At 37.6% G+C, this 25,309-nt stretch overlaps 1 protein-coding gene across 1 annotated transcript; it reads right to left on the bottom strand.

Annotated features, from left to right (window-relative positions):
- FAM117B (family with sequence similarity 117 member B) lies at nt 1-25,309 on the bottom strand. Its single transcript, XM_015819604.2, has 8 exons — nt 25,269-25,309; nt 11,593-11,741; nt 8,754-8,846; nt 7,829-7,942; nt 4,118-4,261; nt 3,237-3,462; nt 2,139-2,259; nt 1-622 (listed from the first exon to the last, which is right to left on the bottom strand). The coding sequence occupies exons 2-8, from the start codon at nt 11,611-11,613 to the stop codon at nt 304-306; spliced, it is 1,038 nt and encodes a 345-aa protein (XP_015675090.1). The 5' UTR covers nt 11,614-11,741; nt 25,269-25,309; the 3' UTR covers nt 1-303.

The raw sequence follows: 25,309 nt of genomic DNA, 5'->3' as shown, positions 1-25,309 counted from the left end.
AAAAAAAAAATGGTCCCTCCAGTTGTGAGGAGTTGTGGAGATCTCCCTTCTTTATGGTACCAAAGCAGCATGCTCAGAGTCTGCACCTGAACCATCCCAAGACAAATGCAGTTGGCTCTCGGCTGCTCCTTTTTTTCCTAGATCTCACAGGAGGCTGGCATTCATGGCAGGGTGTATATGATACTACCTATGACCTGTTTATGGAACGGTCGTCTGTTGTGATGTAAAGAGATGTCATCTGGAAAGTTTAATCACAGTTGTTTCCATAACCGCCCCCCCTCCCCCCAAATAGCCACGCGGAGCTTATCCTTCAGTTTCTTCGCTATGTCCTGACTGCTGGAGCACAGACATCTGTGATATTATTTTGCTCGTTCCACGAGAGAGCCGCTCCTGGTCTGTGTTTGCAGAAAGGGAGGCCATGGAAAGAGGTTGCAGCAGCGTGGGGGTCATACCAGTCGTGACGGTCAGATTATGAGTAGCACCTTTGAGTGTAAGATCTTGTGTGGGAAGAAGGGGCTTGAGAATGCTGACAAGGCAGAAGGCAGAGCCACTTTTAGGAATAAAGTTAACTTTATTCTTGTCAGGACAATAAAAGGCTGGAATTTCATGCAAAGGTTTTGGCCTACAAACAGAAAAACAACACCACAGGGTGTTAACATTTGGAAGTTAAAGATTAGCAAAGTTAAAGGCTGCAAGGAATTACCTAAAGTTTACGGTACGCTGTATAACATAGCATGAAACGCTTTTCTCTTTTTGTCCCAACTAAATGAGAGTTGTCCACAAATAGGGGGGAGGGAAATACTACCACATACAGTAGCAATTTTATCTCCAAGTTTATTTATAAAGCAGTCAAAACATGTTGGCACACCTATTATACAATAGGTAGTCCTCCATTTACTACCACAACTGGGACTAGAATTTTTGCTGCTAAGTGATGCAATTGTGCAGTGCAAAGTCACAGCATCTCAGGAAGCCCCAATAGCGTGACACAAAGCCTCAGCATTCTGGGAAGCCCCAAAAGCCCCGCTGCCCAAGCCCAATTACCCTTGCCACCCTGCCTTTCGAAGCCCCTGCCGCCCTGTCCGCCACCTCCCAGCTAACCTTTGCTATCTTCTTGCTCCTGCTGCTGACAACGCATGCCTGCCCTGGCTTTTTACAAGGCAGCTACTGGCTATGTCAGGCATCTTCCCCAGGTCTCATGAGGAAACTGCTGTGCATGATGACCTTGGGAAGAAAGCCTTGTGCAGCCCAGCAGCTGCCTTGTGAAGGGCCAGGCCAAGTATGGCTCTTCAGCAGCAGGAGCAAGATGGCAAAGATCAGTTAGGCTGATAGGGGCTGAAGAACGTAGGAGCCCAAAAAGGCACAGATGAGAGGGAGATAGGTGAGGAATGAGTTGAAGCACCACTGCAGTCATAAATGTGGGAAGGCTGATCAAATTTTGATCACACAACCATGGGAATGCTGCAATGGTTCTACTTCAAGGACCAGTTGTAATGGTTGCTGAATGAATTGTCATTAAGTTGAGGACTACTTTTATCTAAGGACCAGTCTCTTTTTCCTCTCTAACCCTAAAGAAGCCAAAGTTGGCTACTCTTGATTCTTATCATATCTGGAAGCATCAGATATTTTATTCTTAGTTGTCATCTTTGTATTGGGCCACAGCCTCCCAAAGTGCACACAGAAAGCTCTGCATTGATACTTTAAATCCAATGGGGTATGGTTCCTTGACAGCTTTCAGGTGTGTGGATTTAAAAATCCCAGAAATCAATAGGCCATTGATGAGAATTCTGGGGGCTGATGTACACATACTTGGAAGTTGCCAAAATGGGAAACATTGCTTTAGGTTTTCAGCAGATCTCAAAAAAGGGGAAACATTCAAAAGACATTTTGTCAATACATTCCTGCAAAATGCATATGAAGGGGGAATGATCCCTGTTTTCTCTCAAGTGGTCTAGGAACTGCTTTAAATAATTATAACCCTCCCCCAAAACAAACACAAAGCTACATGTATAGATATGTCCTCCTTTACCCCCAAAAGTAAGAAACATTAAGCATAAGGCTATACCATCAAGTTTAGAAACCAGGCGCCTAGTGAAATATTATGATTCAAAAAATTATGAAGATCAATAGCAACTTACAAGCTTTCCTCAAAAACTTTGACTTTCTCACAGCCTTCAGGAGGTTCACGCTTGAACATATAGCTGTTGTTGGGCTTTGGTGATGTAGCATATTTGGGCAGAGGAGAATTGTTTCCATTCTCTGTAGTGAGCAAAGTGCCAGTTATATATACACACACATCTATATATTGCAACATGCATATGAGATTATTTTTGCATTTCTCATACTCCTTGATTAACAATGTTAAAAGGCAAACAAAAGCCTGATCACCTGGCATAAAGCAGTTTCTTACTGTCTGCATGGTTTTTGCTATACAAAGATAAGCTATCTGGTACTCTCCAGATGTTTTGGATGATCACTTACATAATTCTTGATCATTAGTCAAGTTTGGACTGCTGAAAAGCACAGACCTACCGGCTGACCCACGTAAGCATTTTGCTCATCAACATGTAACAGCTGAACTAATACCTCTGGCAGCATTTAACCCTACAGCTAAAACAAAGGCATAGCTATCCAGGTGGCAGACATTGATTCATTTGCTTTAAAAATGTGATTTAATTTACAATTTTCTATGACCCCTCCATCTCCCTTCTTCACCTTCTTGAGTCTACTCAGATATGTATATGCATGTTAAGTAAAAACAAATCAAAACAATCAACTCCTTATATGAATTATTTTTAAACATTTATATACCTCCATTAAGTACAAAGAAAGAAAATATAAAATTAAACTGGTAGGCAACAGAGGAACGATTACCCAAAAAACCCAGCTAAAATAATACAACTTTTCCCACTTGTAATAATGAAGAAGAAACTATTCCCCCATTTCTCTCCCCCCCCCCATGAAAAAAGTAGTTCTATTAGCCCACAAGATCCTGTGCTTAAAACTTTCATACAGCACAGGAAACTGGAAACATTTTAAAAAGTGATTTATGATATGACTCAAAGTTGAGCTTCCCTTTGGCAGGTGATAAATACCTTGCCTGCACTGACAAAAGAATCTGTGAATTTTGGCCTGTAACTCAAATACCCAGGAAACAAACAAGGTTTCTTAATTGAAGGGTTAGTCCCTAGAGCTTCCCCTCTAAGGAAAGCATTGGAACATTTTTCAGGAAATACCTTTATCTCTGGGGTCCATAAGCAGGTCATCTGCAGAGCAAGGGCTCTCCTCACTGCCCTCATTGGAGATAGCCAGGAAGGAGCTAGGGGAAATAGACTGAGATCGGCTGCTGTTGTTACTGCCTTTCTCTGCTCCACCCGGAGTCTGTGTGTCAATGCTGCGAGTACTGCTGCTACGCTGCACTAAAGGAGGTGGCGCTCGATGCCCATCTGGAATATCTTGTGGCTGTCGAACAAAAACATATTACATACTTCTTACACACCACACACTATTAATCTTGTCTGGTGACTTTAATAAAATGAAAAATAAAGACGATTTTATTGCTTTGCCAATAATAAAAGCTCTTCAACTGAAAATCAGTTATTCTTCAGGTTCCCCCCCCCCCCAAAAAAGGAAACTCAACTAAATATAAGAAGGATTGGGAGTCTCATAAAGAAGCCCTTCAGAGCTCCAATTCATGCACATATGCAACCACTGTTCCTCATGTTCCACAAGAAAACAAGGCTCAATGTAAGTGTGTTAACTAGAAATAAAGGCCTAAGTCTGGTTTAAGATTCTGTTATTAGTGACATTAATACAGTTCCCAAGTTTAGACAAGAAGAACTATGATTTCAGAGAAATCCAGATTAAAGGGTAAAGCTAACATGAAGCAGGGGTAGTGATAAGAAACTGGTATGTAGGCATGATGTTTATTCCTGGCTTTGTCTATGGATGCTGAATGTCATTAATTCTAAATATTATATTTTCCCCATACAGGTCTTGATGTAACAGTTCTCTTTCATACTCCATATGTTCATGTATACCAAGATATGCTTATATATAGGCACGGCGGACTCAGCTCTCCTTATCTGAAGGCCTGTTTGATTACAAATATACTCACAATAAGTTGTTCTTCTTTCTCTCCAGTCTCTTTTATGATTATTTCAATCTCCTGATTCAGCCCTTCTATGCTATTACGGAAACGGGATCCACTTGACTTAGCTATTGGTATCACAGGAACCAGCATGCTCTTTGGGACTGGAGCCTGAAAACCCAACAGAGGTAAAAGAAAATCAGGGTTACATCATATAATTTAGAAAAGAAAATCAAATTATCTATAAGATTTTATTATAATAACAAAACGCATCTGGTTTATTTGGAGAATTTTAGATGATATGTATAATTTTATTATTGTACATTTTTGTATTTATAATCTTTGTTCCTTGAATTCTGTGTAGAAATGTGGATACATAAAAGTATCCGTACTACATTCAATTGATTTCTTGTATTCAAGCTACCGTTCTGGTACAGATGCCCAGCAGGAAGGACCCAACAATGAAAATATTAATTTTTAAAATGGGTGCTCAGTTGTTTTCAGAATCAAAACTAGAAATATGAAGAGAAAGTGAAAATACCTCTCAGGTTAGTGCTTCAAAAAGTTTTGGAACAGATAAACAGCAAACATAACAGTCAATTTAGTTCAAAAATTTCAGTTTAACTTCAATTTAGTTTCAGTTTCATGAAATAAAAATACTCAATGAAAATGTTCTGCTTCTCCATCAGCACTTTCATAGCATCTACAGTTTCAGTTCTTTTGTTATGGAGATGCAAGATACACAATATCATAATATGCATTATGAAGAATTAATGTGCAATTTTAGCCTGGAGTATAGAGTTTGGTTTGGGAATTTCAACCCAAGTTTATATATTTCTGTCAAAGGTGTACGTATCTGCTGGAGGCTCAAAAGAAGCATCGATCTGAGTGAAGCAACCAGTTGTCAAGACTTAAAACATAATTGTTCTACTTCTTTTACTTACTTTGTTAATACACCATCTATCAAGAAATGATAGCCTGGATAGAATTCAACTATTAACTCTTTTCCAAACTATAAAATACAGTGGGGTCCTTGGTGCTCTCTGAGCTTGGCTGTCACAATGAGAAGTCAAAGCCAAGAAAGACAAAAATCTCAGGAAAAAAATTAACAAAGCTTCAGGGAGCAGTTGGAAGAAGCACTATTACAATTGCAAATGTAGAGACTTTGAAGATGGAAACAGACCTGTAAAAAGAACTTCCAAAAGATCTCTAAATTCAGGAGGTTCCAATGATAGTGGAGAGATAGTAACTGATTCAAAGAATTTTTTTTTAAAAGATGGAAGGAATATACAGAAATAATCTATATACATAAAAATGTAAATGTTCGTTTGTTCAAAATCTTAAATCTCCGAAAGTTCTTCACCGATTGCTTTGAAATTTTGACACAACGTTGCATTCGAATACGCGCGTGTTTTTATATACCTATAGATGTAGATGTCACACCTGTGACAGGTAAAAACATGTTTTTGAAAAACAGCACCATCTGTTGGACGTAAAAGCAACAAGCTACGATTTTACCATTCCATTTCAATGTTTCCGATTTACGATCCATTTACGATTTCCAAATTTCCAATTTTACGATTCCATTTCAATGTTTCCGATTGCATTGTTAAATTGAATTTTCATAGATTTCGATTTATTTTCATTTTGATTTAATTATTTCGTGTGACATTGCATTGGAATTGATGCACAGACAATGGAACAACAAAAAATATTGTATACCCACAAGCATTGTGAAATCAAACATATTAGAAACGTGCGCTTTCTCTTTTCTTTCTTTTCCATTTAACCAGACTGAGCCACAGCAACGCGTGGCCGGGTACAGCTAGTGTACAATAGATATGTTAACATCCCAGATACTTTAGAAGCTATTTCCTACTTACAAGTATGTCTAGTATTAGTACATGAAGCTACATCAGCATTCCAGTCCTTACCAAGTCAGAGGGCTAGAGAAACTGATGGAATACTCACAGAAATATGACAAGCAACTGAAGAAGAATCAATGAAAGTTTTAACTAAGCTATGCCAGCAACTCGGAGAACAACATGATGGCCAACAAAGTGGAAAAAGTCAATCTACATTCCAGTATTAAAAAGGAGACTTAACAGAGTGTGTAAACTATTGTACAATATCCTTTATTTCACACACTAGCAAAATCATCTTTCAACACAGATTCGAGTCCCACATGGAAAAGGAAATGCCAGTTGTTCAAGCAGGCTTTTGAAAAGGCCCAGGACCAAGAGACATTATTGCTGAAATATGCTAGATAATTGAGAAGCCCGAGAATATAAAAAGATGTCATTGTGTGTTTTTATTGATTATAGAAAGCGCTTTGAATGTGCTGATCATGTTAAGCTATGGAAGGCACTTAGAAAAATCAGTATCCCAGAACATCTCATTGTCTTATGTGAAAAACCTATATAGGTAGTCCTCAACTTATGAGTACTTGTTTAACATTCGTTCAAAGATATGAGGATGCTGAAAAAGTGACTTGCAACCAGTCCTTGTACTAACAGTAATCACAGCATCAAAACTGAGGCACTTGGCATGCAGTTACAATGGTTGCAGCATCCTGGAGTAACATAAGCATTATTTGCAATCATTTCAGAGAACCAACAACAAGCAAAATCTATGGGGGAAGCTGGATTTGCTTAATGACCATGTGATATTTTTTAACAATTGTGGTGGCTTGCTTAATGACCATGGCAAAAAATGTCATAAAATTGAACACTTAACGATGACACTGCTTAATGACAGTTTTGATCCCAACTATGATTGTAAATTGAAAACTACCTGTATACAAAACAGGAAACTACAGTATAACATAGATAGAGCATGGGGAAACAGGCTGGGTTGGCCAAGGAGGAAGTCAAAATTGTACAGTATCTTCTTCTTTATTCAAATTATGTGCTGGATATATATTAATGGAAACTGGATCAAAAGAAGATGAGTATGAATGTAAAAGTGGAGGGGAAAACATCAATAAGCATTATGCTTATGATACTACTCTCATAGCTGAAATGCATAGGATTTGCAAGATCTGATAATAAAAGTCCTCAATGAACAGGGAAAAAATGGGAGCCAAATATAAAGAAAACCAAACTAATGACAACAGCCACAGAACTGACAATGAATATATCAAAACGGTAAACAGCTTTTGCTTTTTAGGATCAACCATCAACAATAAAAGGAAAAAAACAATCCAAAAAATATACTCAGATTTGGTAAAGAGTCCTGAAAATTTTAGAAAAGATATTACATTTAATTTGCAGTACAGACAAGATGGTACCTTATAGTTGTCACAGTTGCCAAAGATTTAGTTCTTCCAGTGCTACTCACTGTGATACATCTTGTAAGTAACAAATGGCACCACTGTAAAATAGCACTCTTTATTCCCAAATCACAAAAGTAATTCAGCAGATACTTTGGTTAAATGGCAGCAAGAGCAACCAACCAATGAAGATCATTCATTCATTCATGCAACCAAGACTCCATTTTCTTTAAGAGTACCCAGAACTAGACTTCAACCACTCTCAAGTAAAATATTTTGGACGGGCTGTGTAACTATTTTCAAGTTATTCAAATAAACTGAAGTGGAAACAATATTCACTAGTATGGTCTCTTCCTCCTGCAGCGCTAGCAGCTTTCAGACATTCTTTTTGGCAAGTCAGTGCCTGAAATATATTGAACTTCCTTGGCAACAACTTTTAGAAACCTTACATCTAGAGCTCATCTTACCTGGCACTGGTTTATAGCTGCATGATTACCATGGAATGGAGACTGTCTTTCTTTATCACGGTGGTGTCTGCTGCTGTGTTTACTTCTTTGCAATTGCTGGCGTAACTTGGCAATCTGAAAGGACAAATGTTTTGTTATTTCTTTTTTAATCTACAACAAAAATGTTGAGTTTTGGAATCAAACCTCACCATAAGGGCTCCTGCTAACATTACTGTATCAGATGCTTAGACAGAATAACATTCTCACTTGTTACCAATAAAGAAGAAAAGAGAATTTTAAAAAATGAAAATAATAAACAACATCACAGAGTTTTTTAATTTTGTTTTCAAAAAGTATTTTAAAAGATCAACAAAGAAAACAATTGCTCAAATGCTGAGCAGCCACTGTGCCTCTAGCATTTCTGGATCAGACAATGCCCCAAAGAGGGAACTATATTAATGAAACCTGGGGAACACCAACACAAGCACACCTGCCTCAGTCTGAGAAACCAGACGACAGATCCGATTCAAAAACATCCCCAAACTGTGAACATAGTCCTTCTGGGATATGCAAAACCATGTAGAAAATAGGACTTTCAGTTTTGTGGAATTTCTTACTGACTTGGACCCAAATTATATTCCAATGGTAGCAGCCTACTCTGCGTGAAGCTCTGATACTATTGATGATTTGGGAGGATGATTTTTCCCGATTACCCCTTTGTTCATCATTTCTTTTGAGCTGGAAGGCTGCAGGGAAAAGTAATCACTGGCTTCAGTTTTATGAATAGGATTCACCCTACTGAAGCAATTCCTTTTCAATGGAAATTCAAATTTTATAATGCAGAAAGAGAATGTTTCTCATTGTTCTAAACTGTGAAATCGTTGGCATGTATAATTATTATACTAAGCTATTATCAAGATGGTAGAAAAACAGCATGTTTCTTCACCTCTTTGAGTTGGTCTGTGCTGCCCCAAGACGCCGAGCGCTTATGAGATCCCTTTTTCTTTTCCAAGTATTCTTCAGCCCAAGCACTCTCAGTCTTAAGAAAAAAGACAAAGGCAGTAGATTTAGGCTTATGATATTAAAATCAATTTTCTAAAGTTATTGATTAGGATTTATTCTGCAATGTCCCTCAGTATTCATAGAAAGCCAGTTTGGAGTAGTGGTTACGGCAGGGGTGCCAAACTTGATTTCATTGAGGGCCGCATCAGCATGAAGTGCCCTCAGAGGGTGGATGTGGCTGTGGTGGTCACGGCTGACTGGGTGGGTGTGGCCTGGGTGGGTGTGACCATCCTGATATTGCTCATGGGGAGGGACACCTGTGGGGGCCAGGCAGGCTTGGGGGAGATCCAGGGGGTCTCTGGCAGGTGGGGTGATGGGCAGGAGGCTTGTCCTGTGGGATGAGGCGAGGTGAGGCACGGGGCAGGGTGGGGGTGCCGTTGCCTGGGGCAAAGTAAGGCGGGGCAGGGGTTAGGGCCGCTGCTGCTTGACACCATCGGCCCCCGCACACAGAGGCCAGTGAGCACATGGGGGGCAATAGTGTCCGTCAGCAACCACAGCCTGCTGGCCCCTCAACCGGTGCACTCTGGGGCTCCACAGCCTGCTGCGAATACTGGGCCAGCCCTCCAGCAGCAGGCAGAGTAGGGGAGGGGGAGAGGCACATGCTACAGACCGCCGGATGCACCTACTATGTCCCCTCTGTTTTTGCTTGCGGTTGGAAGCAGGTGGCTGCTGGTCATCTCAGCCACCTTGCAGATCTTGACCGCATGTGGAGCCTGTTCCCCTCGCTCACCCAACGCACCTTGGCCCCACCTCGGGCCGCTGCCGCCAGCAGCTCATGCAGGTCCATTAAGCTATCACTGCCGCCCGGAGCAGCAGGCCCGCCCAGCACAAAGGAAGCAAAGCAGCCAGCTAGGAAGCTCGAGTAGAGGTGATAGAGCACTGCCATGCCCAGCAAGCAAAAGGTCACCCCGAGTGGGGAAAGCCGGATCTCCATCAGTGCCATGGCCGCCCAGTCCCAGCCACGATTGCTGGGTCTGGGTGGCCATGATGCCGATGGAGATCCGGCTTTCCACACTCGGGATGGCCTTTTGCCTGCTGGCCCTGGGCGTGCTCTACCACCTCTACTCAGGACTTCCTAGCCGACCACTTCACCTCCTTCATGCTGGGTGGGCCTGCAGCTCTGGGCGACGGCCTAATTGATCTGCATGAGCAGTTGGTGGCCACGGCTGCGGCAGGTGGAAAGCACTCCACCCGCGGGCCAAGGGCAAGACCCATGAGGGGCTGAGATGACCAGTGGCGACTTGCTCTCCAACCAAAAAGAGATGGGACTGAGTAGGCGTGTCCGGCGGTGTGCATCACATGCCTCGATTCCGCATGCTGCCAGTGCTGCTGCAACGCTGCTGCTGGAGGCCCACCCAGTATTCACAGCAGGCTACGTAGCCCCTGCTGCCAGATGCCGTCAGCCTCCGCGCACTCAGTCTCCTGTGCATGCGCCTTGGGGGCCACCAGACTGGGCAGGGCTGGGTCCAAGACAGCGGGGGCCAGTCCCTCGCTATCTCCAGGGCATTCCCGCGGGCCAAATATCAGCCAATCGTGGGCTGCATCCAGCCCACGGGCCTTGTTTTTGACATGTCTGAGTTACGGCATCAGGCTAAAAAATGGGAGACTGTGAGTTCTAGTCCTGTCTCAGGCATAAATCCAGCTAAGTGACCTTGGACTGGTCACTCACTTTCAAACCTGGGAAGGCAAAGGCAAGCCACTTTCAAAAATTTGCCAAGCAAACTGCAGGGACTAGTCCATGCAATCACCAGGAGTCAACACTAACTTGAAAGCATGCATACATAGAAACGAAAAAGGCATTTAAAAAATCTGAAAAAATTATCTATTTTATAGTTCATATACATATTCATAGGATAACTATTCATCTGATAATCACATCATCCATACTTAATTAATTTGGTCATCAGAGTATTATGGATTACTTTGCCAAATGTTTTGTTGAAGATGTATTTCACCATATCCTTACTAAGTAAGTAACCAGTTTTTTTTAAAAAAATAAACAAGATAAATTTAATCTAGTAAGAACCTGTTTTTGACAAATGCATCTTCTAACAATCATGCATTTTTTCAAGATATGTACAAACTGATCTTCATGATCTATTCTAGAATCTTCTCCAGCACTGGTGTCAGACTGACTGATCTATAGTTCTCTGGGTTCTCCATGCTTTCTTTTGTATTGCTATTATCAATAGATCCCTTCATTCACCAAAATTTCTAAATATGTACAAAAGTTCCAGTATATACAAAGACAATCAGCAAATTTTCCCCACAATTTAGCATGTTATTTCTGCCCAGGGACAGTAAATGAAGTCAAGAAATAAATATAATATATATAATTTTAATATATATAAAACCAATTGTTCATTACTAAATTCATGATACTCTTCATAAACACAGTCTAACTTATTAAAGTTATGAAAACCATCTATTGTATTAATACACATATATTGCCTAATTTGCTTATCACTATTTTAATTAGAACAGTTTTATAGTTTTTATCTTTAAAATAACATGTAATTTTAATATTTGCATTTAGATTTTGCATATTCATAACTGCATTTCCTTTTCATCTATATTCCTTTTTTTTAAAAATCACAACAGAATGTATATTTTATAATATGCATGATTAAATCAAAGAAGCATTTATTTAATAAAGATTTATCTATAAAGCTTCAAAAACAAATCTTTTCTTTCTTTTGCATAATATATGGAAGCTGTCTTACCTGTGTGGCTTTATCCCTCATACAAGGTGTGACTTGCCCATGATTATCACGAGGCCATTGCCCAGCAAGATATGGAGCAGCAAGTATGTCTAGTGAAGGGGTACGACGGGAAATACTAGAAGGGCTTGATGATGGTGGCCGTGGTTTATCTACTTGGAGACACACATATGACTCCATCAGCAAAAATAATAAACATTACAGATTTCATTAAATTCATTATATTTTTGTTACTTTGTAAATAATAAATGCCTTTACAGTATATTAGCATATATTTTTCTTTACAATTTTTCAGGTATCCTATGCTAAAACAACATAGTCATAGATTACTAAAATGTAGACTATACACAAATGCATGAAGTGCACAATGGACAATAGGGAGTACACATCTGAGTCCAGAACTACCATTAATCTAGCATGAGGTGGCCTTGGGCAGCTGCCAAGGCCACAGCAAACTAGCAGAACTCATCCCTAATGCTTACAAATCCTTTATTTTTTCCTAGTTCAGTACTCCCAATATATTAAGTAAATAAAGATGTCTTTTCAATTTTCTACAATAATCCTAATGTAAGTCTTCAAGAGGCATTATGGGAAATTAATTCACTGCCTAATGTTGTCTATTTATTAGAGGCATGTCAAACTGCCCGCCTGTAGGCTGGATGCGTCACACCGAAACCGCACCCACCCCATTGCCGGCAATGGGGGGGAAATCGCGATACGTCACACGGTGTCATGAGTTTGACATTCCTGGTCTATTAGCTTAGAAAACTTCCAAAGACACTTTTCCTAAAAATTACTCAAACCTGGAATTGTCCCTTGTTGACTTTATTTTTATTTTTTTTAACATATATAGTTCCATGCATTTTTGAGCACCAAGCCAAATTTAGTAAGCATTTGCTAAAATGTATACGTATATAAATTACTAGGAAATAATAATTTAGAGAACATAACTATAGCAACAATCAGGAGGGGGAAACACTTTTACAGTAATGCAATTTAAAATTATTCTTGTTAGTGTCAAATAGCATTTCAATTTATACTAGACAAGGTGTTACCCATTGGGTCATCCTTTCAGAGATATTTTCATACCTAAACAGAAACAGAATGATCGCCTATTCTTTTGGTTTTAAAATTAAAGAAGAAAACATTTTATTAAAGAAGGATGCATAGTAGGCAAATATAGATGCTTTTCATTTAATAAAGGATGCTTTTGATGAAAGATTTGTGGCTGATCTGCCATTCTTTAAGAATACTATAATGTTTTCACTTCTTTTTCCTTGGCTTAAAGCAGTATACAGCTGACCAAGCTGAAATACCAGTTTCTCCAGATAAATCAGCACATTTTCCATTGTCCTTAGGCTTTATATATACTGAAAGCAAAGCATGGCTATACTGGGAACTGGGTCCACTAAAGAGTGATATCTTCACCTGATAAATTGAGCGAAATTCTTGGAATAATGACATTTTTGAACACACTACAAGGAATTCTTGGGGAGTTCTTCCAAGATCTTCCACATTCCATTACAAAGCCTTGGAAGATTGAAGTTCCTCATTAAAATGATGGGAGATTCTATCTTCAATTCCAGTTTATGTTGTGAAAATCCGGAGTTCAAATGTATCAAGAAATTTTGCTGGAGAATGAGCGGAGTTTGTTTTTTCACTGACAGCATTTAAAGAACAATATTTTTCATCATTCCAGGAAAGTGTTTAAGGCACGTGAAATTTATTTTTCTCATCATTTCATTTAAGGCAGGGGTGTCAAACTGCTAGTCCACAGGCTGGACGCATCACGTGGAAGCCGCGCCCACCCCATTGCCGGCAATGGCAAAACCAGCCCGATACGTTGCGCGACGTCACATGACGTCGCAAGTTTGACATTTGATTTAAGGGAATTAAGATATTTGAGAACAATTCTGCAGGATTGTTGAATGTCGGGTAGATGAAATTTGCACAGTCTAGTTTACACTTCTATTTCATCTTCATTTTTCTGAATTTTGTCTTCAGTAATATTCAATAAGAATTCAGAATATCTTTCTTCTCTTTCACCCAACCTTATGTTGCATTTTAACTGAAACTTCACAAAACTTCTCTATAAGTATGATTTTTTGATGCATGAATAATTCACATTAACATCATTTCCTCTTTTCACAACTAGTAGAAGCTTGTAGAAGTCACCACAGCAAATGGTTAAAATTCCTCCAAAGAACTCATTCTTGCCACATATAACTTAACAAGTACAGCTTTAAAACCCTCCCTCCTAATCATTGGGTTCTCATCCCAGAAAATAAGCATGATGAAGCAAATCTGCAGTACTGGAGGGGTTTTTCTTCAATATTTACAAAGAGTATTTAATTCACTGAGGGATATGTTGATTCTTAAATACACTGTCCCAGACCAGGTATCAAAATTGATGCAATACCAGATGATGCTACAGCAAGAGTAACATCTCCATCTCCCCTAGCTTTAGCAAGGATCAAATTGGTGACTAATGTATTTTCCTTTACCCTTGGTGCATCAATGAAAATTATTGAAAAAAGATTGCTTTGCAAGTAGTTACACGCACAGTTGCTCAATGTTCAATAGGGGCTCATTGTGTAGTACAAATTCCTGCTGTCTGTTGTATTGCACTTCACTTCAATAAGACAGATTACCAAATTTGGATTAATTGTATCATTTGTTGGTTTTAGCAAATTATAATCTTCAGGAGTTTTTTCAAATTTCACAAGTTTGTCTTAGAAATACAGAAGAACATGTTTACAATGCCTCTCACTGATCATGATATTAGGATCACTGATAGTTCTCTTGATTTGTAGGAAATCTTCAGACTTCTTGAACCGGTTCCACAATTGTCATGGGATTGATGATTTCAATGTTTCTTAACAAGACAACAAACAAATTTCTCATTGCTCTGGGGATTCTTTTTATTTTGGCATCTTCCATGGTTTGCTGCAGATGATCATCAACTTGCAACAAAATCCTTTCTCTTTCCAGACATCTTTGAATAATGGAAGGATGTGTCCATTTGGGTACCTCTTACTGCATGTACCATTTTCCCAACACGCTGATTTTTTTTTTGCTGCAATATGGATCCTTGGATCATGTGCTTCAATACCAATTTATGCAGATTTTGATCTGGTATTTCGGTTTGCACCATAAAACTGAAAAAAACTGATATACAGAGACCTGATCTAGACATATACAGCAAGACAATTAGTATTTCTCCATTTCATCCAGTTTCTTCTGAAACTGAAATTTGTACTGGGTTTGTAAAATAAATCCTTGCTTTAACAAACATACTGTATGTTTTTGAGACTTCCAATTGTTATATGCTTTTGTGTATGTATTGAATCCCATCTGCTATTTTGCACATACACAAAAACACACAAGTGTAAAATTTGGATCATAAAGGATAAAGAAAGGTATGATAAAAATCAGAATCAGTAAAGCAATAGTTTTTCCTGTGAAAGGTGGAAAATGAGAAAGAATGAGAGAGAAAAAGATAGTATGGACCCATAATTCAGAGTTATGGGTCACATTAGCCATTAAAGGGAAGGTATATATAGAAGGTCAACTTAGAAACATAAAAGCATAGCAGAAATTTATTGTGTGGTTTCATATTACGGACACACAACTTGTCACATAATACTTCAGACAACTGTAACTAAACTGATAATTTCTCATTATTTTATAACCTTGAGGCTTCTTTGCTCAATTTATTACATAGTATACAGAAATATTTTACCCTTCTGTACCAGTAGTTGTCCATCTTGACTGATTCTTAATTCCAGATACAAAGATGTATTAATTAAGCAAATGCCAAAATATATGAGCAGTTTCAAGACTGCAAATATCAAGCTCTATTTAATTAGGGCTACCAGATCTGAACTGCAAAACTCCAAATAGCCTTTAAAACAGGAGTCCCCAACCCCCGGTCAGTGGACGAGTACTGGGCCGTGACATGCCAGCAACCGGTCCGCACAAATAAGCAAAGACCCATCCGCGGGATGAAGGCAGCACACAAAACCATGCCCCCTCCGGTCCACGGAAAAACCTCTCTCCACAGAACTGGTCCCTGGTGCCCAAACGGTTGGAGACCTCTGCTTTAGAAGGCAACAATTTCTTTGCTTTTTTAACGGGGAGGGGGGTATCTGGATTTTTGCTACCTAGATATGGTAGTCCTACACTTAATTCTACCAACAAAGTATTTTAAAACTTTTTTTCTGAATCCATTTTCTTTCATATAATTTCCTGGGTTGTCTGAAAACATTTCATAAAATACAGTCTATCCCCATGTAGTATTTTCATTATCATTTCACCTTAGTTCTGCTATTCATACCCTCCCCCACAACTGCCCAGCTGCTAGCTTCACACGATGTGACCTACATAACAAGAGATATTCTTGCTTCAAGATAGCAGTTACAACAGCTGGGCTGATGAGAACAGTAGTGGCATTTGAGCAATGCCTTCATTTTATTGGACCAAATTACACTATGCTCAATTGCTACAAAACTATTCAGTGTTTCCTCAATTTGATGATCTCCTCTCAAAATATGAGTATAAAATATTCTTTAACAAACACACAATATTCATGTACTATACAGATAAATATATATAGATTAAACATTCCCAGAGGCATTAAAAATCAGAATCCATGTTAGCTCCCTACACAATATTCCTGAATATTTTTCAATTGGACTTGCTTCACTACAGAAAAAAAAATCTATGGTAAAAATTCATTGACATCCTGTATGAACTAAAAATTAAGCAGTATCAGCAAATAAAATGGCTTGCTTAATGTGTGTTTCATTGCAACTCAATATAGTCTTTAAATTATACTCAAATATTAAAAATGCAATGGAAATCAATTAAAAGTACATTTCTTATCTGTTCACCTGTAGAATCATACTGATTCATCTAGGAAAAACAAATGCATCTTTATAATTTAATTTTGGTTAACTAATATAATACAACCAGGCTCGTTAAAATACATAAAATTATTTCTCAGCTAATTATTTCTTGGATTTCCCTGCTCCCATGCCTGGGAAAACTACAACTTGTATAATATACAATCTGGCTTCACAAGAACCTAAAGAGATGGTTTTGCCAATGGGCATAGTGACAGTGAATGTGATGCAGCCAATACAATGGCTACATTGACTGTTTTGATGAATGGATTATTGGCTGTGAGTTTTGTGCATTTATGATGTTTCCGTATGATTTTATATTGTTTTACCTTGTTTTTATATTTGTTTTGTTTGTAAGCTGCCCAAAGTCATATAGATGAGATGAGCAAGTGGTTATATAAATCTGAATAAATGAATGAATAAATAAATAAAGATCTGCAACATTAACTGTATTTAGAATAGGGAGGACTGGTAATCCTGAAAATCCTGTTATGGAAATGAAACTGAGTTGCATTTAAAAAAAAAAAAAAGAACAGAGAGGAATAATTATGCTTCTAGTCCAATGTTTCTCTGAAATCCATAAAAAAGTTTATCAAAGATTACTTTTTACAATAAAATGCACATGATTTTTGCATTTTTAAAAAATAACAATCCAGAAATAATTGATTTGTTTGTGCTAATAAAAGCTGGTAAAATAGAAGTGTCTTGGTCTTGTAGAGAAATCCATTATTATAAAATGGAGCAGCCTGTGCCTTTGTTATCAAACTATAGCACAGAGACCATTTCAGAATAGTTCTAAAACAGTCCATATGTGGCATGTTTTATTAATCATCTGCTTCATTAATGTTTATAATAAGCATTAAGACAAAACATTACTCTGTTCTGACTATAATTTATAAAATAGCATATCAAGAAAACTAACAACTCAGGGCAGAAGCAAGAACTGAATGGCATATGTCTCTCCTCATAGTAGCATCAACGCTTCTACTCTTATACCACAGAAACAGAACTGGGTTTCTTTGCAGAGCATCTGGACTACATGCTTTCCGATTCAAAAATAACAGGGCAATAGATAAACTGGAGAGGCGCAGTGGTTAAAACACTAAGTTTGACAGCTGGAAAGCCTGCACCCCAGGTTCGAGACCCAAGCACCACACAACGGGATGAGCTCCCATCCTCATCCCAGTTCCTGCCAACCTAGCAGTTCAAAAGCATGCAAATGTGAGTAAATAGGTACCACTTCGATGGGAAGGTAACAGTGCTCCGTAACATCATGCTGGCCACATGACCGTGGAAATGTCTTTAGACAGCGCTGGCTCAATGGCCTTGAAACGGAGACGAGCATCACCCTCTATAGTTGGCAATGACTAGCAGAGTAAAATCTGCAGGGATTCCTTTACCTTTTAATGGATAAGTTACTGCACAGTAAACTAACTACCAGTAAATCTAATCAGGTAAAATGCTAGCCCTTCCTTCATTCATCATGTCATTACATTTTCTATTTTTTCCTAATGTTTTTCCCACAAGTTGAAGGATCTGTTTTGTGTTGATCCATTGGTTGCAACAGGAATTAACCAACCAGCTTCTTTACCAGAATTTGAGGGAGACTGGCCCAAAGTCATTCAGCCAGCTCTCAAGCAAGACTAGAACTCTGTTTCCTGGTTTCTAGCCTACTGCCTTAACCGTTAGCTGAAACTGGTGCTTCATCATGTCATCATACTGTATGCAACAATCCAGAGAGAACTTCAAGTAGCCAAACTCATGTCAGATTGCATAATATGCCAGCACATAAGTTCTGACACATAGTAGGCATAATAGCTAATGAACAGTTTGAATATAATCTAGTGCCAAAATTGATGTGAACAGCTGCTGCTTCTCTCACAGCCCTACTGAATGGGTAGCTAACTCAGACTGAAAGATTGGTAAAACAGGGATAAGAAAGTTAGCTGAAAAGTACTATTTATGCATTTATACAGCATTGACATATAAGGAAAAGTTCAATAAGATGCCCTACAATTTACATAATGTCACAGTAGAAGCCCTGAAGATCCAGTCTTATATTCTGTTGTACTCTTATGTATCTGCTTAGCTATACCAAAAGTGCATTCTTATCTGTCAATTTTATCAACTACATGATTTGTTGAAAGGCACCAAAATATAAATCTTTGCACACAGGCCCACAAACAAATAAATTGTACTTTTAAAAAATGAATGCTAAACATGCTACCTAGACATCTGAATGAGTCCTAATTATCTTATTCCATATTCAACAAAAGCTTCTGAGAATTATTTCAGCTTATTAGTTTATCCTTTCTCCATTTATTTTCCAGGCTCTACAGTGGCATTCCTTTTTTTAAATGATAAAATCCATATAATTATTATTTGTAGACAAGGGTCATTAATAAAATCTACCAAATCTTCATACCTACAGTAAACTTGGATTTCAGGAGACAAAAAGGATGACAAATTCCATTGTATACCATCAAGAGAGTCTGATAGTCAATAGTATACTATGTTAAATACATTTCAGCATTTAAAGAAAAAAATGTTTTGTTTCTCTTTCCCCCTAGTACAGGTGGTCCTTAACTTACAACTATGCATTTAGTGACTGTTCAAAGTTATAATGGCACTGGCAAACAAGTGACTTATAAGCAACCGTTGCAGCATCCCCACAGTCACATGATCAAATATTGGGTACTTGGCAACTAGCATGTATTTATGATGGTTGCAGCATCCCAAGGTCATGTGATTTTGCCATTTGTGACTTTCCCAGCTGGCTTCCTACAAGCAAAGTTTATGTTGGAAGCTGGCTTTGCTGAACAAATGTGTGATTCATTTAACAACTGTGATGATTTGCTTAACAATCATGGAAAAAAGTCATAAAATTGGGCATGACTCACTTGACAACCACCTTGCTTAGCAATGGAAATTCGGGTCCCAATTGTGGATGTAAGTCGAAGAATACCTATATCCTGGATGACAAGTTTGAAAAGACAAGAAGGATACCTCCATTTCTCAACAATGAGAAATCAATAAAATTCAAGAAACCATTAAACCCTAAGTCACCTTACTGACTGTAAAATAGTTACAGAATATGGGAACCTCTAATTACTACACAAATTCCACACAAATCATTTCAAAAATACAGGAGGTCTTCTCTCTCTCAGAAGCAATTGCTAGTTCTATATCATTAGGTTTATTGGGACAATAATCGGGTCATGAATTTTCAAATAGCATCCAGTTCAGAAATGATGAGAGCAATTTCATTCACAAAGTATTTCATAAGAAGCTTCCATGTTCCCAAGTGCAAGACATTTGGAAACACTGAACTGCAGACTCCACATTTTTGACAAATTTTCCAGCAATACCACATCATTTTCCATGTTACGAATACTCCCAATAATGTCAGCTCTATTACACACTTTTGTGTCTTCAGCAAGAAAATCTTACCTAACTATCTTTCTGTCATATCATCATTGCCGTACCAGTCATCACTGTGACTGGTCTCTGTTTAGACAGTGTCCTGTTAACAAGCACACACTGGGATCTATCCCTGAGCCAACTTCCTATGCAATGAACCACCATATAAGAAAGTAAAGTTGTACTGAAACACTATATTAGAGACAATGGAAGAAAACAGTAGATGAGCTTTGAATCTGATGCAGATGTGTTCTTTTCAGACTATTTGTTCCCACAGAAAAATCTTGCATATCAGCAAGATTTCAAATTCTATTATGCATAGATTGGTTTATGCTTAAATCTTGGCTGATTTCCCAAAAGTCCAACAAGAAACAGAACTCCACTACTCTTGCAGATGCATTATGATCCATCTGTTCTCCTGAAGAATATATTCTGCAAATGGTCACCTCCTAGATTGCTAAAGAAGACAGCTTTGATGCCACAGAGAATTAAAGTAAACACCTTTCTCCCATTTAATTTTGTAGCATGCTGCGTTAAAACAAAAAATTGACACTGAAAACAATCACTTTCCAAAACTGATTCAATATGCAATGACTAACTGTGGAATAATTATTTTGAGGGAACAGTGAATAATACATTTTAGTATTTTTAAAACTTAAGATTTCAGAGTTGAATGACAAAGAATATGAATATAACAAGGATATTTAAGAACTTCAGTCTGCAAACCACAATGTCTATGTGAATATTGTAAGCATTTTAACCTATATATAAACTTTACCACTCTTGAACTTTCAATCTTGTTTCTTTATCTTCCAATACAACTTTGGACAAAATTCAAGCTTAAAGAAACAAGGGATGGTATTACAAAGTCTTAAACAACAAAAGGCAGCAGAAAAACCAAAAAGTCAAAACTAACTTCCTGTTATATTTATATTCTGCATTATCTTCAAAGAGTTTGGAGGTTTACAAATAAGTTCCAGCTGATCTCTAATTGCTTTTTGTTTCTTCAAATTATTATGTACCTTATTATAGTTTTAAATTACTGCTTCTGGTGCTAGTTCTTACCTCTTTCAATATATTGTTTAGTTTTCTTTACATGTTTGTACACATCTAGAGTACAAAATGGAAATCCTGCTCCCATGGAATTATAGCTTTCATTTTCAAATTTTAGCTTGAATGTAGCAGTGAATTTTATCAACAGACAAAACATATTTTTAAAAAGAATTTATTACTTACACTCCTGAACATTTAAGATAGCTCTTCAAAAAAATGTCTTAACTCGTCTTAAGAAAGGAGGAACACTCAGCAAGATAGCAAGTTGCTTACAAAAACTTCATACCCAGCCATAACACTGGGTATGAAAAATGAATATTTTTCAAGACAATGAAAATGAGTTCTCAATCTTCTTGAGTCTGTAAGCACATTCAGAATTTTAACATTATATTGCTTGCTGTAGTGATTACAGTGCAGTACAATCTAAACTCAACAGAAGACAAAGAATCTTCTTGACTCAGCCTCTTTAAACCATTCAAGTGTATTCAATTTTATTACTCCAATATGTTTATATTGCTGGGGTTTTAACTTTCTTTCTTTCTTTGGCTACAATCACTATTTTATTTTCTAAGGATCCTCTTAAGTTATACCCCAGAAATATTCTTCAAAATAAAGATTATGCTTGACTGATGTTTTGCATCATACTATTTTATAGTTTACACACACACACACACACACGTACACACACGTGCACCTACCCGAATGTGGGATCTTAGAAATAAAATAGGATATTTTCAGGAATATTTCCAGGAATACTCAAGGAAATTTTTAATTGCATTTATCCACTTTTCTTTTTCTTATTATCCTCAGTCTTGCCACACATAAATGCTTATCTAGCCATCAATTCACACATGACAGGCACAAAGAGTGTGAGTTTCAGCTTTTTGATAATTGCCTCAAATACTGTCTTTACTGGTTCAGGACAATTGATTGTTTTTGTAGTTCATAGTACTCTTAGACAACTCTGAATTATGGGTCCATACTATCTTTTTCTCTCTCATTCTTTCTCATTTTCCACCTTTCACAGGAAAAACTATTGCTTTACTGATTCTGATTTTTATCATACCTTTCTTTATCCTTTATGATCCTAAGCTTGTCACTGCCTTCCTCTAAGATTAATCTTCCAATGTCTGCTATATATTGCAGAATTCAAGAAAACAAAACACTTTGCCACATTTGTCATCAACTATAAATCCACTAAAATGTTAAAATTTTTCATTTTCCATTTTACTTGCATAAAACGGTCCTGTAAATCTTATTTTGGAATAGAAATGTGGCATTTTTTCATATTTCAATTTTTTAGTATTTGAGTTTCCAATTTTTATTTTTGCTGTCATCTCTTCCAATCTTGCCATTTTGCCATAATATAATCACTCTGAAAGTTAAAAAAAGATGTATTCTTCTCTCACACTCTTTCCTAGTTTGAATTGTTCTCCAAACTATGTTCTTATAGTCCTATCATGTTCATTTGTATAAGTTTCTCAAATAATAAATAGTTACTCTGGCACTCTCATTAACCTTAATGCGTACCACGTGCTGAGATCACCTACAAATAAAGGTCACTGTCAAGAAAGCAAAGGTGCACCTCTTCTCTTGCTCTATTACCCAACTTATTTTCCCATCTGATCTGTTTCTGTGCCCTACTGATTTTGCAATCTTGATTCTTAAAGGTTGAACTTTTCATTTTCCTTTAACTTCATTTGTGTCTATTATATGAACAGTCCTATTTCATCTATAAATCTTCTAGAGATTTATTTTCCTAAAAGACTTCTCTTTTTTATTTTCTTGTTATTTTCCTGAACCTATTGATGCTCTTAAGTGAAGTATCTTTCTTTGCCATTTTGTTGAATGTCTGTATTTAGCCATCATACATACATCCTACTTGTTGCCCAAGACTTTCATCTTCCATCGTATCTCACTATCATAATAGCTTGTCCTGAAACCCACTTGCATCTCCTCCTGTTTGACATTTTGAGATATGTTTTGGCTTTGATATTAACAACGTCTCATTCCATTCAGTAGCTATTCAGGCTTTTTTTCTCATAAATTTATCAAATCTGTTCTTTGCACTTATATTCTGAATGTGAGTTCTTTCAAGTAGATACTGTTTAAACATCTCCACTTTTCCTAATTTCAATCTGTATATTTGATACTGGTATCAAATATATTGGAATCCTGACTGACTAGATGCATTTCTGTTTACTATTATGTAGCTTACAGTATTTTGATTCTGACATCACTCATCCAATAATGTGTGGAGTCTTATTTATGTTACCTGGACTTTGCAAAACTATTAACCTCTATCAAATCAATTTTTATTGTAGATTTGGGAGGTGGAGGGGGATGGGTAATGCCATTACATTCTAGTTCCAACTTTATGTATTCCTGTAAAGGAAGAAACTTTTCTTTCAATACTAACACCATCAGTGATCAAACCTTCTTGAGCTTATGTTCTGGGCACATCATCGCTGCCCTCTAGATTTGTAAAAATTAAATCCTCTTTTCCAGTAACCAGAGGAATATCTCCTGATGGGGGTCCCAACACTGGAGACCCAAACTTATATAAACATTACTGTTATGCATATACAGTTTTCTTGGCAGCATTATAGGAGTTTATAAGAAGTTATATTTAGATTATCTATAATCTGTGGGAAAGCTGTCTAGCAACACAGTTTAAGAATTCACTCCCAGGCTGCTTAACACCAAATGCTCTCAACCATAAAACACTATACTTTGGCCTCTTCAAACCTGAATCTTCTCTTGTTTCCTGCCCAGCAAAGGCATTCTAATAGCCACATTGTTTCACTTGGAAAATTCAGATATCACTTTCTCTTCAAGAATGAAGAGGGGTTGAAAAGCAGTCACTGTTTCCAAAGACCATAGCAACTGACAATAACAAGTCAATTTAGTCACTTGCAGAGTAGGGCCAAAACTTTAGATATAATTCTGTACTGTTGAATTCAGCAGTTTATTTCTGAATAAATTTAAGATTGCACTGAATTAACCAATAACAGGCATGCTTTTCGACGTATCAGAAGACTGCCCAGTGTGTTTGAAATTCAGTGGAAATGATCCATTGATAAGCTATGATAGCAGCATAGGCCTCTTTAATATCTAACATGCCATTTTAAAGCATGTTTAATATAGGCACAAAAATATGGTTATTTATGGTATTTGGGGCAGGGGGAGGAGCTGTAGAGTAAAAGCAAACTCTTCCCTGGTTTGCAGAAACTGGCACTGTTGTCAGTCACCAAAAATAATGAGGTAGTCTATATTACTATTACTAGCATTATACCAATTTCAAACTAATCACTTAATCTCATTTTATAAAGAACTATCTCCTCTTCTACACATTCATGAATCCATTAGGTAAACAGCTAGCTTCCCTGGTGCATATCTAACTAAATGTGGGAGATGCATGTTAGCAAGATATTATTACTGTAAAAATGCTGTAACTGAGCATTTTTACTCAGGTAAATAAAAGCAAGAACAAATTTTTGTAGAAGACAGTTAAATTATTATTTTTTCCTGAAGCTAGTTATTTACATTCATTTTTATTTATCTCATCTTTCCTACAGGCCCACCTTCCTCCTGGACTGAGGATGAAATCTAACAGAGCCCCAAAGTAGCTATTGATTCTTTCTCCTGCTGCATAGTTGTCTTTTGTGTTTTCAGAGATCAGACAAAATAAAGCTTAAAGCCATACCAATGTCATTCTTAGACATTAAATAGAGACAAATTCTACAAGACTGTTATCTCTAGGCTAGGATTTATTGTTCAATCATCGTAAGAAACTTTTGTACTTTGTTTTATTGCAAGTCTTGTGTGTTTATATAAAAAGAAAAGCAGGGCATAAATTTAAAAATAGATATGAATATCTGCCTTAAAAGCAGACAAGTCGAGACATGTACTTGTAATCTCTCTTACTCCCTTTGTAGACATAATATTTGTTGTTTCACAGCATTTTATTTCTGCCGGTTGTGGCATACCATCACACCCACCCTCCCAGGGACCATTAGAATTAGGAAGAAAAGGTAGCCCAGCAGTGAAAGAATTTCGCCCAAAAACAAAAAAAGAGGAAAAGAAGAGATTTCTCTATCCGATTTTAACTTCCCTACGATAGCTTCAGAACGAGAACGAGAAGTGCCCAAAGTTAGCGCCTCGTGGTCAGCTCGCGGGGCTGCAGAACTTGGGACTTACAACTCTGGGATACAAAAGATAAGCACTCTGGTCCCATCCTGGAGGCTCAGCCCCAAATCCGTTCGCCCATTTAAAGTGCACGATTACAACCATTTCTCTCACCTTTACACACAGGAGAACTAGGACTCTTGCTCTCCGGAGAG

Source organism: Protobothrops mucrosquamatus, unplaced genomic scaffold (assembly GCF_001527695.2).
Source record: "Protobothrops mucrosquamatus isolate PMUCROS unplaced genomic scaffold, P.Mucros_1.0 scaffold958, whole genome shotgun sequence".
Taxonomy (NCBI): domain Eukaryota; kingdom Metazoa; phylum Chordata; class Lepidosauria; order Squamata; family Viperidae; genus Protobothrops; species Protobothrops mucrosquamatus.
This window is presented reverse-complemented; position numbering and strand designations above follow the sequence as displayed.

Excerpts from the sequence above, each read along its gene's own strand:
- FAM117B (XM_015819604.2), bottom strand. The coding sequence starts at position 11,613 with ATGAGGGATAAAGCCACACAG. Across the intron at positions 8,847-11,592 it reads TGAGGGATAAAGCCACACAG|ACTGAGAGTGCTTGGGCTGA; the intron begins GTAAGACAGCTT and ends TTTTTTCTTAAG. Across the intron at positions 3,463-4,117 it reads AGAAAGAAGAACAACTTATT|CCACAAGATATTCCAGATGG; the intron begins GTGAGTATATTT and ends TTTGTTCGACAG.